At 47.8% G+C, this 17,069-nt stretch overlaps 1 protein-coding gene across 22 annotated transcripts in view; it reads left to right on the top strand.

Annotated features, from left to right (window-relative positions):
* The window catches only part of Cacna1c (calcium voltage-gated channel subunit alpha1 C), a 698,188-nt gene that overhangs the window by 645,288 nt on the left and 35,831 nt on the right, over positions 1-17,069 (top strand). For 13 of the 22 annotated variants that reach the window (XM_048787468.1, XM_048787460.1, XM_048787456.1 and 10 more), the window contains one exon: positions 1,876-1,959. In XM_048787468.1, coding sequence (XP_048643425.1) covers positions 1,876-1,959 — 84 coding nt within the window. Of the gene's footprint in view, positions 1-1,188; positions 1,273-1,875; positions 1,960-17,069 lie in introns of all 22 variants that reach the window. The other 9 variants (XM_048787454.1, XM_048787457.1, XM_048787465.1 and 6 more) reach the window with 2 other exon arrangements.

The raw sequence follows: 17,069 nt of genomic DNA, 5'->3' as shown, positions 1-17,069 counted from the left end.
GTGCTTACCCATCCATATGAGCCTCTAGGGCATCTGGAACAACCTATTGGTTGACCAGTTGTCCAAGTAGTCTTTCATGAATATTCATTATTTTCCTTCCCCAAATTTGGTAAGAAAGAAATAAATAAAAATCCTGTCAACAGGGTGAAGCGATAAAGCTGGGACATTGATCTTCCTCTTCTGTGCCAGTATTTCCCCTCCATGGCTTTACTGCCTTGGTTCCCTTTCTAAGAAGCCAGTGTCCCCATATTTGCTACCCAGCCCACCCCGTCAAACCTGTTCCAAGGGTTTGGTAACTTCACTCACTGTGGGTGGCACTTGCATTTTGGTGGGACCTTACATCAGAGCATGCTAATGTTGGGAAAGGAACCTGGGGAGGTCCTTAGGAGGCACCCCTGACAGTGCCGTCTAGAGCCCTGTGAGACATTACTGGACTGTAGACTGACCTCAGCGTTGTCTCCTTTCAATTAGTTAAGCCTTTGCCAGGGCAGAACTGCCCCTGGAGACCGTGGGCAGGTCTGACGTAGGAGCAAGGGTTAGCCCACTTGATACCATAGAGGCCAGCTTACTATAGATACTATAGATTCTGTTTCCAGGATTTGTTCTTGAGCTTTACATGAGTCACCTCTTAGCCCAGATAACCTGGTCACCCCTCTGGCCATGCTGATCGCTAAGGTTTTGGGGCCTTTTTCATGGCCATTATCACCTAAGATAATGATAGGGCCATTCCCCTGTAAAGAGGCACACACCTGTGTCCCCTCCTTCCCACAGGTCCTTCTAATACAAAGAGCCAGAGGTGTAGGAGAGGCTGAAACAGGGACTGAAAAGAGTGTGGCCATGTCACTGCACCACTGTGGCTTGCAGGGCCCTGCTGTCCACACCCACACCCACGCCTGCCCCTGCTGGGATGTGGAATGGGCCTCTGTGAAAAGGGCTGAGAGGTGGGATAACTGTTAGGATGAGAACTGTGTGACCAAGGGAAGGCGGGGCAGGAAGGCTGGACCCCATGTCTCCTTTCTGCTCCTCCCCTTCTGGGCTCCAGCCCTCCTGGCCAGACTGAGGGTATTCAGAACCTGCAGCAGCGACACTGAGGTGCCTGGACAATGATTCTGATGGTGATGTTGCTCTGTTCTTGTCTGTCTAATACTCCTTTTTAATCCCCATCCTGCCTGCCCCTCCCTCATGTAGGGTTACTTTAGTGATCCCTGGAATGTTTTTGACTTCCTCATCGTGATTGGGAGCATAATTGATGTCATTCTCAGTGAAACTAATGTGAGTATTACTCTGCCCTCCCCAGGAAACCTCTTCCTTCCACCTCTTCCGCCTCCTCTGTTCCTCTCTCTCTCTCTTTCTCTCTCTCTACCTCCTTTTATGTTTTTTTTTTTTTAATTTCCTGTTTTACCCGCCTCCAGTCATGCTTTTTATTGAACCTGCCGTCGTCCTGTGGGGGAAAAAAAGTGGGAGTTTGTCCTCCTTTTTTTCCACTTATCCCAGCTCTGCCTGGCGGTGCTGGGCCCAAGAGCTCCAGCGGAGGGAGCAGGGGGTGTGGCCCAAGGCACCTCCCAGCTCCCCTCCCAGGTGGCCCCAGCCTGCGTCACCTTGGAACTAACCCTGCTTTGTCAGGCCTCTCCACCCGCGAAAACCAGGTTGCCCAGGTTGGATCGGCCAGAACTATAGAGTGGTAAGAGAGTATTTAATATGCCCACGTAACCTCTTTCTTTTCTCATTTTTTTTCTCTTCTCTCCTTTCTTTCATACCTTTATTTTTTTTTCATTTTCCCTCTTCCCTTTTTGTTTTGTTTTTCTCCTTTGTTGTTGGTTTGTTTTTTTCCCCCCCTCCTCTCTCTCTTTTCCTCGGCTTCTCTGCCCCATGCAGCACTATTTCTGTGATGCATGGAATACATTTGACGCCTTGATTGTTGTGGGTAGCATTGTTGATATAGCAATCACCGAGGTAAACGTAAGTACATGGCGTCTGTGACCTAACTGTCCGTGCCTGCTCTAACACTCATTTGTCTCTCCCTGGTTTGTTTTTGTCCATCATTTTTATTTTCTCCTCCCCACCTCCTTATTTTTATTTCATTTTTATTGATTTGAATTGGTTTAAAGAATTTTTTTCTTGTTGCTTTGTTTTGAGATTTTTTTTTCATTCTTTTTTGTTTGTTTGTTTTAACTTTTGGAACGCATTAGGACTTCCCTTTTCCTTTTAAGTGTTGATTGCTGCATCTTTTTCTCTCTTCCTTTCCAATCAGCCTGGCATGACTCACACTGTATAGAAGGATGCAGCTCTGTTGAATTGTGGAGTGAGAAAATGAAGGGTTGTTTATGACTTCTGGGTAGCTTCTCAGGCCAGGACCCAAACCTCTTCTAACCCCCATCTTCACCTCCAGACCACTACCTCCCCCCTCTGCCTTTCCATCCACATAGCATCTTGGAAAGGAGCTCTCACAAAGTGGAGCATGCTGAGTTGAGGCTATGACTCTGCCTGCATTGTCAGCCATAGCCTGCCGTCTCCCAAGACCACCTGCTTATCTTCATGTTGAATGGAATCTGTTTCAGTTTAACATGAGCAGCCCATGAAGCCAGTCCCTTCTAGGCTCATTTGGGAGAAGAAAACCAATCACATTCCAAAGCTTGCTATTACCCACTTCTCTGGAAAAACTAAGGAGCCATGTGGTTGGGTGATCCACTGACAGCCCTTCTGGGTAGACTTTTTTTCTGGGTTGCAGTGGATGCAGGCTCCATGTGGGCACCTCACTCCAACATGAACCTACACAGAGAACTGAATGGTGCACCTGCCTGGTTTTTCCTCCTCCAAACCATCCTCTTCTTATAACCTTCCCTGGCTCCTTGGCCTCAGACTGAACCCCAGCCTCTGCACTCTAAGGCCTCCTGCCTCCTTCTCCTCCCAAGAGTTGCCTCCTCCTATACAGTTCCTACCAGTTCCTGCACATGTCTTTTTGTTACTTGGCATGTTTAAATCTTCTCTCTTTATCTATAGGCAAGCCCTCTTGCAGTCAGTCTTTAACATGTGTTGTTTAATTTTTTGTCATTATTTTTCCTTAATTAAGAGACTTGATAATGTTTGCATAAAACTTTGATGCATTGAACCATTGAATAATAGCACAGAGCAGACACTTTAGAGTTTTAATGTAAGATGTTTGAAACTCTATCCCCCCAGTCCCCCATCCCCTGTGCATCCTTACCCTCTCCCAAAAAGTTGAATTGATGTGTCATTTTATTGGTTTGATTCTCCCAGATTAGAAGTCTCTGTCTGCTCCCTTCCAGCCAGACTTGGAAGGAGGCTGTTACCCTTCCATACATCCTCTCCCATATCCCCTGGCCCCTGCCCTGCTCACCCTATTGCTCCAGATTTGAATGCCCCTTTATCTCCAAGAACTGCAGACTGTCTTTATCATGTGTGTGAGCATGTGTGTGTGCACGAGTGCACGTGTTTGTGTACACTTTACCTTGACTTCTTCTGGTAACTCTTCAGATCATTTAAAAAAAAAAAAAACAGGCTTCCTGCAAATGCTGCTAGCCTCCTCCCTTCCTGAGTGGACTCCCAGTTTTGCAGGCTTGATGAGCCCTGAGGTGTTTCCCTGATGCTGTTCCAGACCATGAGCTTAAAGGCCAAAGCTTGTGCCATGCAGTACTTGGCACTGGGGGCACCACGGGAATGGTAGCAGGAAAGAAAGTCTATGCATAGGGGCTCAGAACCCCATGACAGAAAATTACAAGAAGGACAGCAAGCTGCTTCCCACAATGGCAAAGAGGACCCGTTGTGGTCCCAGGGGCTCCTTTGTGGAGTAAAATACTGATAAAATATATAGCATCAACCTGCCATGCTATCTCAAAATATTCATGCTTTCAAAAGAAAAACAAAAGGTAAATGTGTGTGTGTGTGCGTGTGTGTGTGTGTGTGTGTGTGTACATATATGTGTCCTAGGATATCAAATTTCTGTAGGAAAAGTGGCTATACTGGGGGAGTAGGGAGGTAGGGGCAGGAAAAGGGAGGAGCCTGAAACCATCAAGCAGATTCTTCCATTTGTACAGTGGTTTTCTATTTACAATTCACTTTTGCTTTTATCTCATTTAATTCTTAACTCTCCTGTGAATGTATCAGGCAAAAACAAAAACAAAACAAAACAAAACAAAAAAAAACCACCTCATCCCCAAGTTGCTGGTGCTAAAGGTCACGATGGAGAGATTTAGTCTCTTTACTGTCCCAGAGCTGGAATCTAGGCCTCCTGTGTGTGACCAGTTCACCTTGGCCTAGGCCAGAGTCCCTCTATCTCTTAACTCATGGTATCTTTTTATAAACATACAAATCTCACACGTCCCCCCTGGAGTCCTCACACCTGCCAGAACTTATTCAAATTTTACTTTCTGTAATTTATAATTTAAATAACCACAAAGAATTTTTTTCTAAATAAGAAATAACTTCTTAGCTGCCTTGTGCACCTCTCTCTGCTCCCAGCCTCCCTCCATCCCACAGTGTCATGCTCTGCTCTCTCCCCTGTTGAGGACCTTGGGTGTTTATAAAGTCACACTGAAGGATCGTCTATGAGGAGATGGCAGCAGTGTCTGTGACAGAGAGCCAGAGAGGGTGTCCAAAACACAACACTTATTTCTGGGCTACTTTCTCCCTTCTCCCACACAAATAATATCTTTGAACAGAAAGAACAAATATAACATCACCCAAGGGTGGTTGGGAAAAGTAAGGGCTGGGCTTGAAGTCAGAAAACTGGCAATTTTTTGAGTCTAGCTTCTTTGGTTACCAAAATGCCCTAAGACTTAACTTCCTCATCTGTCAAAAGAATATGACATTTACAGCAGTGGCTTTTGAAACTCACATAAGAGCATCTATTTAAAAGCTCTATGTAAAAGTGCTGTGAAAGGTTAGACAAATGTGGCACTCAAGCCAATGACATTCTCTCTAAAACCCCTGCTGGGATAACTTGGAGGACCCGGTCTCTATCCAAGACCATCTCCCTAGTCTAATTGTAACTTATAGCCCACAGACATTGTCAGTGCACTCCTTCCCCAGATATGATTAGACTCACGGCAACAACCAATAGGAACAACCCAATGACAGCAAGCACAGGCTTCGATAGGCCTATGCCAGAAGCACAGTTCTGGTGTAACCCTGCACTCAGATGACAACCAGCATTGACGGCAAGTTATGTGAACAATAGTTCTTGGTCTTGGAGGTAGCTCCCTCCACCCACATCCTTCTGCTCCAGATTGCTAATGGATAGCTCTAAGATCTTCTTCCCAGTCCCACAGGATTCTTTAGAAATTCCTGCATCCATGGGTTCTGCTCCAGGCCTTCCCAGATTTTTCTAGACATACAGTCATCACAAGACATGGATTATCAGGCTTGTGTTCTATTTGCAGGTAATCCACACTTGAATTTCAGGGGAATCCATGTGAGTTTTTCACCTGTGACCCATCATCTCTAATTCCTTTAAGCCTCAGGAATCCATTCTCATTTCCCTCACCAGATGCCTCATTTATCCCAATATCCCTCCAAATATTTCCTACATTGGAACCCATCTCTTTTTTCTTCCTTGCCTTTGCCAGGCTATGGTGCCCCCTCCCACTCAGAAAATGGATTTCCCACCACTTCTGAGAACCATCAATCAGTCATTCATTCCACAGCATTTATAGTCCCACTTTCCACGTGTCATGCACTGTATTAAGCACCTGGGATGCATGGGTGGCCAAAACAAAAAGCCCTCGGGCTTTCTAGAGAGGACTAAATAGACAAGGAACAGTAAGTACAGAAAATGAGGAAGTCAACAGTATATTTGAAGATGTTGGAGTGCTTTGGGGGGGGGGAAGCACAGCACCAGGTAAGGGGGCCAGGGGTATCAGGGAGCAGTGGAGGCAAGTGATACTTTAAATAAGATGGGCTTTCTTAAGGAGGTGGCATCTGAGCAAAGCAAAGACGGGAAGGATGTGAGGAGTTATCCATATCTGGGAGAAGAGCTTCCATGCAGGAGGGGTCCTGTAAGCCAGTGTGGGGGAGGGAGGAGTGGGGTCCATAGAGGTGAGAGGGGCCAGGTCTGAGCTGTTACTCAGAGCAAGAAGGGCACATCCTGGTGGCTGCGAGCAGAGGTATCATATGATCTGACTCCGTTATTTAAAGAACTATCCAGCTATCTATAAGAGTCAAGGTGGAAGTCAGAAGAGCATTTAGAAGGTAAATACAGTCAGTAATCCAGGTGGGGGATTGGGACCATGAGGCAGCAATGAAGCACTATGAAACATGGTCAGACTCTGGATCTGTTTTGGAAGTAGAACTAACAGTGTTTCCTGACACACTGGATGTGGGTGTAGGAGGACAAGCACTCAGGATGACTGTGTGGTTTTGGCGGAGCAGCAGAAGGATGGAGTTGGTTTGAGCTGGGGAGGACTGGAGGTGGAGCACATTTGGATCAGGCAGAGCAGAGCTTAGCTTGGGCGTGTCTGCCAGAGTGAGACATCAGGAACACAGCTGGACACACCAATCTGAGGTCCCAGCATAGAATCATTCACAAATAGATGGCATCATGCCATGGCACTGGAGGAGGGTGCCAAGGGATGGAGGAAAGACAGAGAGAGGCACAAGGAGAGCTGAACCAGGGGCCTCCAGCCTGGAGAGATACGGACCCTCTGAGGGTGAAGTGCTCAGAGCCACTTCATGATTAAATTTCTATTCACTCTGAAAATTCCGAGTTAGATCCTCTAAACGATGGCTGGATGTCACCAGAGCACCTCCCTAAGTGGCCCCCTCATCTAGTTAGACTAAATTGTACTTTAGTGCCTAAGACCCGGGCCACTGCCCTTCTCTCAGATGCATCGCCTTGTTATAAATCTGAGCTGCTCTTCCTCTCTGAATCCTGAGGTCCAGGGCAATTTCACACCACTCCAAGGAAGCCTCTGCTCTTCTTGATTTCTTGGGTCTGAAATCATATATTCCAGAAGGAAAACCCATAGCTATTTCTCATGGACTTGGAGCATCAAAAACTGCTCCCATGTATCCCAGATTGCAATCAGATTGGGGGCTTGGGCCAGCAGCCTTTCCGAACACTCTTCATTCTGCCTTTTAAAGCACTTTATACAATAGAAAGTGCTAAGAATACTGGATTCTTGCCTTGTGGATATAGCAAAATATTCTCAAATTGAAAATCAAGACACCCTGTTTTGTTTCCAGGCTGGGCTCTGTGAAGCCAGGTGACAGGGTAATTTACCCCATTCTCTGGGCTTTGGTTTCCTTGAACATGGGGAATTGGGGGGTTGGGGAAGGTGAGAGCCTCTTGCAACTCCAACCCTCTAGTCTAAGTACTTGAGGTGGATATCTCCTTTATCCTTTCCTAGAGCTCCAGCACCTTTAGGGACCTAGCTCCCTTGGCTTTGGTATGGCTCATGTGGGGGTTGTAGAGAGAAGGACAGGAAAGAACTATGAGGAGTGCAGCAGGCAGAGAGAGACGGTGTGAGGGGAAGGAACACTGCCTCTGGGGAGCTTCTGGGAAAATCCAAAAGAGGAAACCCTGAAGGATTTACTTAAGTGCAAGGTGTTGGGCCATGGAAGTGACCAGAACAGGAAAATAAAGCTTAATAATTATGGTATTGTGACTTCAGCTGATTAGAAGGAAGAGGAGAAGGGAAACCTGAGAACTAGTCTCTGATCAGAGAGCTCAGATCAGGCATCATGCCAAGGACATTACACACGAGATGGGATTAAATCCTCAGAGGACTGACTGACCCTCTGCACAAGGAATCAAGGCACAGACAGGGTGAGCTATCTGCCCCAAATCATACAGCTAATGGGTGACAAAGCCATTAGCTAATGGGGTTCAAAGCCGTTTCTGTCAGAGAATTGACTCTTGCGTCTCCACGGAGCCCATTGACTGAATCCCTGAGCCAACTGGCTGGCCTAAACATGGCATTACCAAGGGGTAGGCGTCATTGGCTCCTGCTACTCAGAGGTTGTCATCGATGTCCTCCAACAATTTGACTTAGGCAGAGCTGCTTGTCTTCACTTCTCTGTGCCTGTTGATGCTGCTGATACTGAACTAAGGAAGACCAATGCCCTTGGAAGGCTCAAACAGAAAGCACTCTGACCCCAGCACCCATGTGCCTGACCAATAGGGCCCAGGAGACAAGGGCAGAGGAAGCATGGACTCCCCTTGCCTGGTTGATACCTTAAGCTTGGGAATGACAATGGGAAGAGGGAGAATGTGGAGGGGACAGTAACGAGGCAGGGGCACACTGGGCTCTGCTGCAGGAAATGTCCAGGGATAGACATGTCAAGTGCTGGCCCCAAATCTCCCTTCCCCTCATTCCTGACCCCTTTCCACCTTGGCATCTTCTACCATGCACCAGCAGGCACAATTAATTGTCCTAACTGGCTCCCCATAAAAATCATAGAGCAAGTTGGCTCCTGCCCTGGTTTTAAGTCCTGCAATGATGGAGAAAAGCAGTGGCTCTGAGTCAGAATTGCCTCCAGCTGCACGTCCACCCCCTCAGGACTGAGTCAGGAGACTCAGTCTTCACGACTCCAGCCTCTCACCCATCCTCCAATCCTCCAACCCCCATGCACCTGGCCCTCCTAACTCTGAGCCTGCCTGTGGCCCAAATCACCCCTCCCTATTCCTGTCAGAGCAGAGAAGGGGCCAGAACAGGCATGAGGAAGTCAAGGCTGAGCAGTGCTCCCTAGACCTGTCACGAGGACCAGAGGTGGCAAAGATTGTCAGAAAGTGGACTCATCCTAATGTGGGGTGGAAGCAACTTTGGAGGCCTAGATCTAGACCAAACCATACCCACTCATGTATTCCTCAACTGTGCTTTGAAAGCCTACTGTGTGCTAGAGCCTGGGAAATATTTTATAGATAAGCGTGCAAAACTAGAAGCAGGAAATAACTTGCTTGTCTTCATAGCAAGGCCAGCCTAGAACCTGAACCTGACTCCTAATTCTGTGTTTAGTAGAAGGCTCAGATGGTGCTGTTGCCAGACATTGTCTAGATGGCTGTGGCTGGTGTGGTCTGAGCTAGTTCTGGATGAAGTATAAATTAGTGATCTCAGGACAGCTGGGTAGGGTGACCCATCTCTCTCTATCTCCTTGTCCTGTATCCCTCCTTCTGTTGCCCTCAAGGCTCCCTTCCAACTTCCTGCCACTTTCAGCACCACCCATGGCCCCTCCAACAGACAAATGCCACCAAGGTGTTTTGCTTTAAAAGGAAGTGATTCCAGTGCACTAATTCATACTAAGGTGGTACTTAATTCAACTGAGGTGGTAGTGACTTGATAAGCCATGCTTCCAAAAATAATTTTACCTTTAAAGAGATGAAAATCCTGCTTGACCTGTAGATTTGAGTAGTTAGCACATCTAAGGAAGATGAGACCAGCAACACGACACTAGAGTGGGTAGGATATTTTTGTTTGAGTATTTCTCCATCCTCCACCCTTCTGGGGGTTCCATAAAGGCAGTTTTCTATTCTTCATAGAAAGAGAGCTGGCCCTTAATGGATCTAGCAGAGCTACACTGTGGGCTAGAAATGAGACAGTACATGTCACCATCAGTGGTCCGGTTGGAAATGGAAAACCAAAAGCCCCTAAGTCTCAAGGTCAGACACAATAGGAAGACAGAGGCGGCCCTGATAAAGTGGCCTGGTACAGGAACTTTTCCCTAAAGCTGTTGTTTTGAGAAGTATCCTGCAGGCTTGACCTGAAAGGTTCCTGGGACCCTGTTTTTTTTTTTATGGACATCCTGATGAGGTTCTTATTTCAACTGTGTTAGGTGGCCTGAGTGTCCGGACACAGGCATGACTTGCCCATTGCTCCCTTTGCCCTCTGCCTTCTGCTCAAGACCCCTTCACTTTTTATTCCATTCTAATTTCCTTTCCTTCCCTATTCTCTATACTCTCCTTTCCACAAAAATAGAAGAGTGGAGGAAGCTGTCACACACACACCCTTGGTGGGGCCAGGCAGCCGTCTTGCCTCACCAATGCCTGTCATTTAGTTCTTACAGGCTCAGCACACTATTGCTGGTGCATTTGCCAGAAACCTCTAAAGCAAGAGGACCTAGAAGACTCCATGAGCTAGTAGTGAGGAGAGCTGCACCATGGACAGGCTCAGAAAGGTGCCCACAGCACCTTCGAAAGTGTAGCCACTTCTGTGGACACCCTAATCTACCCTCATAGTTAATGTTCCAAACCTGACAATCACCTGTCCTTATTGATTCTGTGTCTCCCTGCCTTCCTGCTGTACTTCTATTTCTCTCCCTTCCTTCTCTATCCTTCTGATCTCTCTCCTTCCCTGCTACTTTCTCCTTCTTCTTCCTCTCCCCCTACTCCTCCTCCTCCTCCTCCTCCTCCTTTCTCTCTCTCTCTCTCTCTCTCTCTCTCTTCCTCCCTCTCTCTCTCATTCTTTGACACCGGTAACACTGCTGACAGCTGATTCCATTCATTCATTCTTCTTGGGACTGTTTGTTTGAATGACTGGATATTGGCTGTCCTTCTCAGGGCAAGACTAAACCACCTTGGCCATTTTGTAATCCTTTTTGTTTGGTGTGTATTTCTAGCAGGTCCTAGCACCCGGAGAGCCATCAGGTTGCAGATGAATAACAGAGTGATTCCTGGTTTAAGCCACCTCCAGCCACCTAAACTGGCCACTGTACAGCTAATGGCACAAGCTAGTCAAACTGTCCCCCTTCCTTAGTTCAGCATGAAGACAGGGAGAACCTAGAACCAGCAATCCCCATGCTCTGTACCCGAAGGACTATTGCAGCTGCATGCAGTCACCACAAAAACACAAGAAGGGCCCTTCTCACTGAAATTCCACTCTGAAGGGCCCATTCAGGTGGCTTGGAGAGAGAGGTGGAAGCCAGTGGGTTTCATGGACTGGCCATGGGAGCAGGGTGGGGGCTGCTCTTCCACTCCCCTCTCTCCCCTCTAGGCTTTGTCCTTACTTGCTCTCTGCCCTTTCCCACCAGTCCTTTTCCCTCATATTCCTCTGCCCAGCACTCCTCCTCCACAGATCCATTTCCATCTCTCCATTCACACCAGAACAAAACAGGAATTCTGCAGCAAAATTGCTTTCAGGTAGCCATATTTCCTTCATTTGTTCTTAAATCTGAAAGCCATTGACACTTACCCTCAGCTTCTGTACATCCCAGTTGACTTGTGCTTACTGAAACTTGCATCTCTCATGACAAGTAACCTCTTCTTTCATCTTTATGAGGCTCACTTTGACCTCCTTAGAATTTCTTTCTCCTTTGCCATCTCCAGTGCCTTTAAGATTCAGCATCTCATGACTCCTCCACAGCTAGCAGGCCACACTTCAGTTATGTGCAGGTCTCCTGGTGGGAAAGGAGACAAAAAGATACTAAGAAGCCCACCTACCCTTGACGTGCACATCCTGGCTCCTGGCCATGAACTTGATGTCTAGTGTCTCTAGAAACTCATGACTCCTGCCATTCTCAGTTCTCTGTGTACAGCATGCCCTAAGTGACCTCCAGTTCTCAGCAACAAAACACCAATCCCTCAGTCTTTGGCCACACCATGACACTGTCCCGACAGAACCAACTGTCCTGTCTTACAGTCAAACAGAGATGAGAGAGCAGACAGAGAAGCAGAGCGTGAGCGGGGACAGGGGGCTGTCAGTTGGACCCAGAACTTCAGGTGGCTTGGAGTGGAATTTATATCAGAGATTTGAAAATAAATAAATAAAGCAAGTGTTCCTGTGGCAGAGCAGCCAGTAAAAGATTCATGTATCCCCATGACATTGCACTGACCCTGTTTCAGTGTGACATGGAATCTCAATGACCCTGGTATCATGGCCATTGCTTCTCAATGGCAGCCCTTCGGATGGGGCATCCTCTGCAAGGCCAAGAGCCAATCTTTCCTAGAGGGCATCAGAGGATTGTCTGCCCCTTTTCAAAGTCAACACAACAAAGGCAGCGTAGCCATGACCCATGACCCCTTCAAAATGCTCTGTAGCCCCTGATCTCAAGAGGATGTCCTGGAAGACAACTTGGTTGGATATTCTAGCCTACCTACCTGCTGCCCCACCCTGAATTCCTAGTAATCCTTACCGCCTGGCTATGCTTTAAAAATATTTTTAAAACTTTTTTATATGATGAAAAGCTACTTTTCAACTACCTTTTAACTCTCCAGAGGGTGTGATGTGACAACTGGGAAACAATTCCATGGATCTTCACACCATCCTCCTGGGAAAATCCCCTCCACCTAGGAGAATATGTCTCCCTGGCCTCTGGCATTCCCCGGGCTTTATCCCTCAGCCTCCATGGAGAGGTCTAGAGCTTGTGCCCAATGACAAGGAACAGTGGAAAATTCCAGAAACAAAGACTTCATCTACTGAGGTGATGCTTCTAATATGACCCTGAACTCAATTCAGAAAAGTTTTTCCAGGGAAGATCTCCCGTGAGCAACCCAGGACCATTCCATCACCACTGCCAGTTACACCAAACCAAGGCAGTTGGCATGAGGATATTAAAATGTGGTAATGGCTTTTGCTTTCTGTTTGCCCTGAGCCTGGAACCACTCATGGGGACTCTGAAAATGCCCCACTATGAAAGAATTATCTCATTCCATTTATATAGATTGCATGAACAGATTAAATTAATTGCCCCAATATCTTGAAATCCTAAATTACCAGATCATTGGAAAACAAAGCTGAACAAATTGGCTGCTCAGAACTTTATTGCTTGCCTTCCATTAGTGGAGACAGTGCCATATTAAAATCAGCCAGAATGTTTAGGCTGGGAAAACAGTTCTGTTGGCTCCTGGTAGAAAGGGGATGCTGGAAGGGTCTGCAAGCATATGAGGCAAGTATTTGGGAATCTTACCACCCCTTTTTTCCCTAGGAAGACCACTGACAGAGAAACTATAAACTGACTCATAAGAACGGAGAGGAAATCTGGGAGGGGATTAGAGACTGATGCACAAGAATTCCAGGCTGTAGAGTGAGGTGAAAGTAGATTCCAAAGCAGAACTCCTGCTAGGTAGCTTCTCAGAGCACATACCAGGTACTCACGAAGACAGTGGCAAACAGTTCAAACATGTCTCTGGGCCAAGCTTGGGACACACAAATGCCCAGGGCCAGTGAGTCCAAGGTCCCCTTCAGTTCACCAAGGAACTCCACTTGCAGCTGGGCAGTCGCCAAAGATTCAAATGACTATAGGATCATCTAGGAAGTGTCCTGCCTGTCTGCCTGGGTATGAGCAGCTGAGAGTTCTCGGAGGACAAGGGCTATCTTAGGCTTCTTCACTGTTCCCACATAGAACTCACTCAGTGATTGCTTTCTGAGTGACTACGAATGGCTCTTTATTTTTGAGACTATGGATCTTGTAAAAAGTTTGTGTGAGATGTTAAAGGCAACACAGCTCCAGCAAGTCAGAAGTCCTCTGAAGGGCCTGGCTTTAATGTTAATCCATGAGTTTCTAGACTCTTCCAAAGTGAGGCTCTTTGGAAAGTTGTCATTACTTAGGCTGCAGAAGCCAACAGAGAGATCAAGAGCCTTCCTCTCAGCTACCCAAAGCTCCTCCCGACTCTTCTTATCTGCTATTACAGAGACACTCATAAGGATCATCAAACTAGTACTTATGAATATAATAGACTATAACCAAGGTGATCACACCTAAAGTTTAAATCTTGAAATAAAACGATTCAAATATATGAGATCTTAATTGGAACCAGAAAGTCCTAAATAAAAAGCAATAGGAGAAAAAATGGCAAGATGAAAGTTTAAAAAAAAAGAATTCTGAATGTTTAAGAGGTTAAAGAAAGTTTTGTTTTGTGTTGTGTTTTAGTGGCTCATTGGGCCAGGTGAAGCAGTAGGGTTATGAATTGTCTTGGGCAGTAATGGGCAGCTGTGTTGGTTTTCAGGTGGATCTAAGAGGAAGCAAGAGCCCACACCTCCTGAGAACTCTGCCTTATCCCCTGGCATTATAGGTAGTGCAGAATCCCTCCCTCTGCCCTCCCAGTTCCCATCCCACTGGATCCCAGAAACATAGAACTCCTCAGCCATCAACACAGGGAACACTCAGTAGACCAGCCTGGGGCTCAGGAAGATGCCAGAAGATACCTAGACCTGAACATCATCTGTCACACACCTAAGGAAAAGGGAGTTGGGTGCTTTGCAATAAATTTCTATTGGATGAGTGCATATGTATGTGTGTGTGTCTGTCTGCCCGTCTGTCACCATGTCCAATATCAGCCCTCTAGCCAAATCCTAGTGACTCCACTCCTTCCAGGTATGAGGACTGACCCAGCAGCTGGTAATCCTCACAAAACAGAAGCCGAGGTTTAGAATGTGTTCTATAAATGACTAGAGAAGTGTCCCTTGCCTCCTCTTCCCTAACCTCACCTTATATCACCACCATTCCTTACAAAAGGACATCTTACCAACTTTCTATGAGAAATTTTTAAAAAAAGAATTTGCTGAGAAATCTGTTACCAAGGAAGTATTTTCAGGCTGCAAGCAAATGTCTACTTATGCACATTTCTATCCTTCAAAAATTCTGTTATACATTTTCCTCATTTATACCTTTAAAACAGAAATACAAGGGAAACCAACTGAGAGTGGGGGATGGAGAGCAGACTGAAGATTTTGTAGAAAGAGTTAGAGCTCAGACGGTTATGATCAGAAGAGGCTGAGCTCTATGTGCTGGATCCAAAAAGCAGGGTCATCTTCCCAGAGACAGGCGCCTGAGTTTCTGCCCAATGAGGAAGCAGTCAGACCCAAGAGCCCAGTTTCCTGGGGTGTTAATAATAATGTCCTAAATTATGTGCAGGTCTTCCAAGGTGAACAAGCAAGTCTACACTTATTATTTCATGCCAGTGGCCAAGGTTCTCCACACCTATGGACCTACAGCCAAGCAAGGCCGGGTCCTGCCTGAGCCGCTGCCTTGAGAACCAGCCCCTGCTGGGGAGAGGGCTGAGGGCCACCTCCTGGATCTTCCTTCATGATAACTAGAATTCAGTCTTCCCCTGAGGCTAAGAGCCCCTTTGCTTACCTGGGGTGGGCAGGACAGGCACAGGGTACGAGCAGGTCCTGCCTTCACTGCCTGGCGGGAGCTGAAGTGCAGAGAGGCAGGTGGAAGTCGTTGGAGGTGGTCTTAGAGTACCAGGCTGACCTAAAACAAAACCAACCTCCATTCTCAAAGTCCAGAAGACCGATCTGCTCATCATGGGTGTGAGTTACTCAGTTCATGGCCAGAAACGAAAGCCTTGTGGGGCCCTGTTAGACATGAGGCCCAGCGATGCACAGACACACGCATGGTGGTGTCCCCGAGCCTGGCAGGCNTTTTTTTGTCTTGGGGGAGTGTTGTTTTGGGTTTTGTTTTTTAATACTGGGGATTAAACCCAGGAGTACTTAACCACTGAGCTAAGTGTGAGTTTTTAGAAAGACCAGTGGGTTGATTCCTCAAATCCCGAAAGTCAGCAGACCGGAGGCGAGGTTGGGTGGATTGGTGGTGACCCCTCTGTAGCCTATGACGACCTGGCCAAAGGCTGCCAGGGAAAGGCTGAGCCATGGACATCCTTCCCTGCTTCATGGGGCTTCAGCACTTGGATTGCCTTCTCATGGCATTGTCATTCCCTTTACTACGGGAAATTGTCCTGCCCCCTGGCAATGTGCTTGTTCTTCTAGAGCAGCATTGGGAAGCTGCAGCTCGGGTGGGCTCTGAACGCCACAGTGGAATCCAAACAGCGAGCTTGGGTTTGGGGTCTGCGTGGCTTTGTTTTAATTCATCAGATCCAACTGTCCCAGTGGCACCAACTTCTCAGATTCTTGACACCCACAGCTGAAGTTCCCCCACTTAAGCTTGTTCTTTCTTCTTTTTCTCCTTTCTGGAACACAGTGGAACTGACAGCTGGGTTATAAAACCCTAAGCCTCCTCTGTGAGCTCCTCTGGGGGAACAAACCTCTTGCTAAGGGGAGAAAATAGAATTTCAAGTAGATACACAGGTGATAGAAATAGAGGAGGAGGCCATCAAAGACCTCAAAATAAACAGGCAGGGGCAGGCCCAGGGACAGCACAAGGACTGCTGCCTGCAGGTCCCTCTCCAGGCCCTCAGGGAGCCCATGTGACAGGCCCCCAATACCACAGTCTGCCCCCTGCCTTATAGGGAGCAGGAGCCCTAGGAGGAGCTGAGGCAGCTCTGATTTTGAAACCTAAGAAATATGTTGACTCTTCTCCTGTCTGGAGGGTCCAAAAGCCAGGAGAGACCCTCTGGCTTGGTTTCTATGCAGAACCTCCAAGGTGGAAATGGGCATGCTGTAAAATCTGCCTCTGAATTTCCCTGCTCCCTCAGGGGTCTCCTGATCTGAGTAAGAGACGAGTGGTCCCTGAAGCCATCCCACCAGGTCAGGAGTGGACGGGCCTGAGGAGCCTTCAAGGGCTAGTGGGGTGTTCAGGGAGTGGAAACAGGCTTGGGCCATGTCGGGGGAAGAGGAAAGGGGGTGGAGTGGGCTGCCAGAGACCCCTCCTTCCTTGAGGGGAACCTGGAACGGGAACAGTAACAGGAAACTCAAGGGCCGGTTCTCTCCTGGTGCTGGCAGGGCCGGGTGAGCTGCACTGGCTCTGGGAGGCGGGAAGTGGCTCTCTTGAGGGTGGCCAGGTGCCAGCTCCCCAGGCTCTGCAGCACAGCCTGCTGCTCCTGTGGGCAGGGGGCTCAAGACGGGAGGTCGGTTCTTGTAGTTCTTGGGTCTGGAGGCAGAAGAGGACAGGGCGGTCTGTCCTGTCTTTGGAGCCCTGGCCAGGCATGTGCCCACACTCTCCTGCTCCTCCAGGTCCCACAGCTGAAGGTGGGAGCCCTGCAACCCAAGAGTCATAAACCCACTCCAGCTTGCCTTGGCCTCGATGCCGACCCTCTTCTTCCCCTTCCCTCCAGGACTCCAGGGAGGGAGATGATCCATCCTAAATAGATCCCTTGGTCCTCAGAGAGCAAGACCCAGACTTTCCAGGGATCACTGCAAGTGACACCTCCCTACCTCCCCTCTGTGCCCTCACCCCTTCCAGGGTCTTCCACAGCCTGGACAGGGTGGAGCCTCCTAGAA

The sequence above is a fragment of the Marmota marmota genome, unplaced genomic scaffold (assembly GCF_001458135.2).
Source record: "Marmota marmota marmota unplaced genomic scaffold, marMar, whole genome shotgun sequence".
Lineage (NCBI taxonomy): Eukaryota > Metazoa > Chordata > Mammalia > Rodentia > Sciuridae > Marmota > Marmota marmota.
Note: the sequence above shows the minus strand (reverse complement) of the source record. Positions and strands in the feature narration are given on the sequence as shown.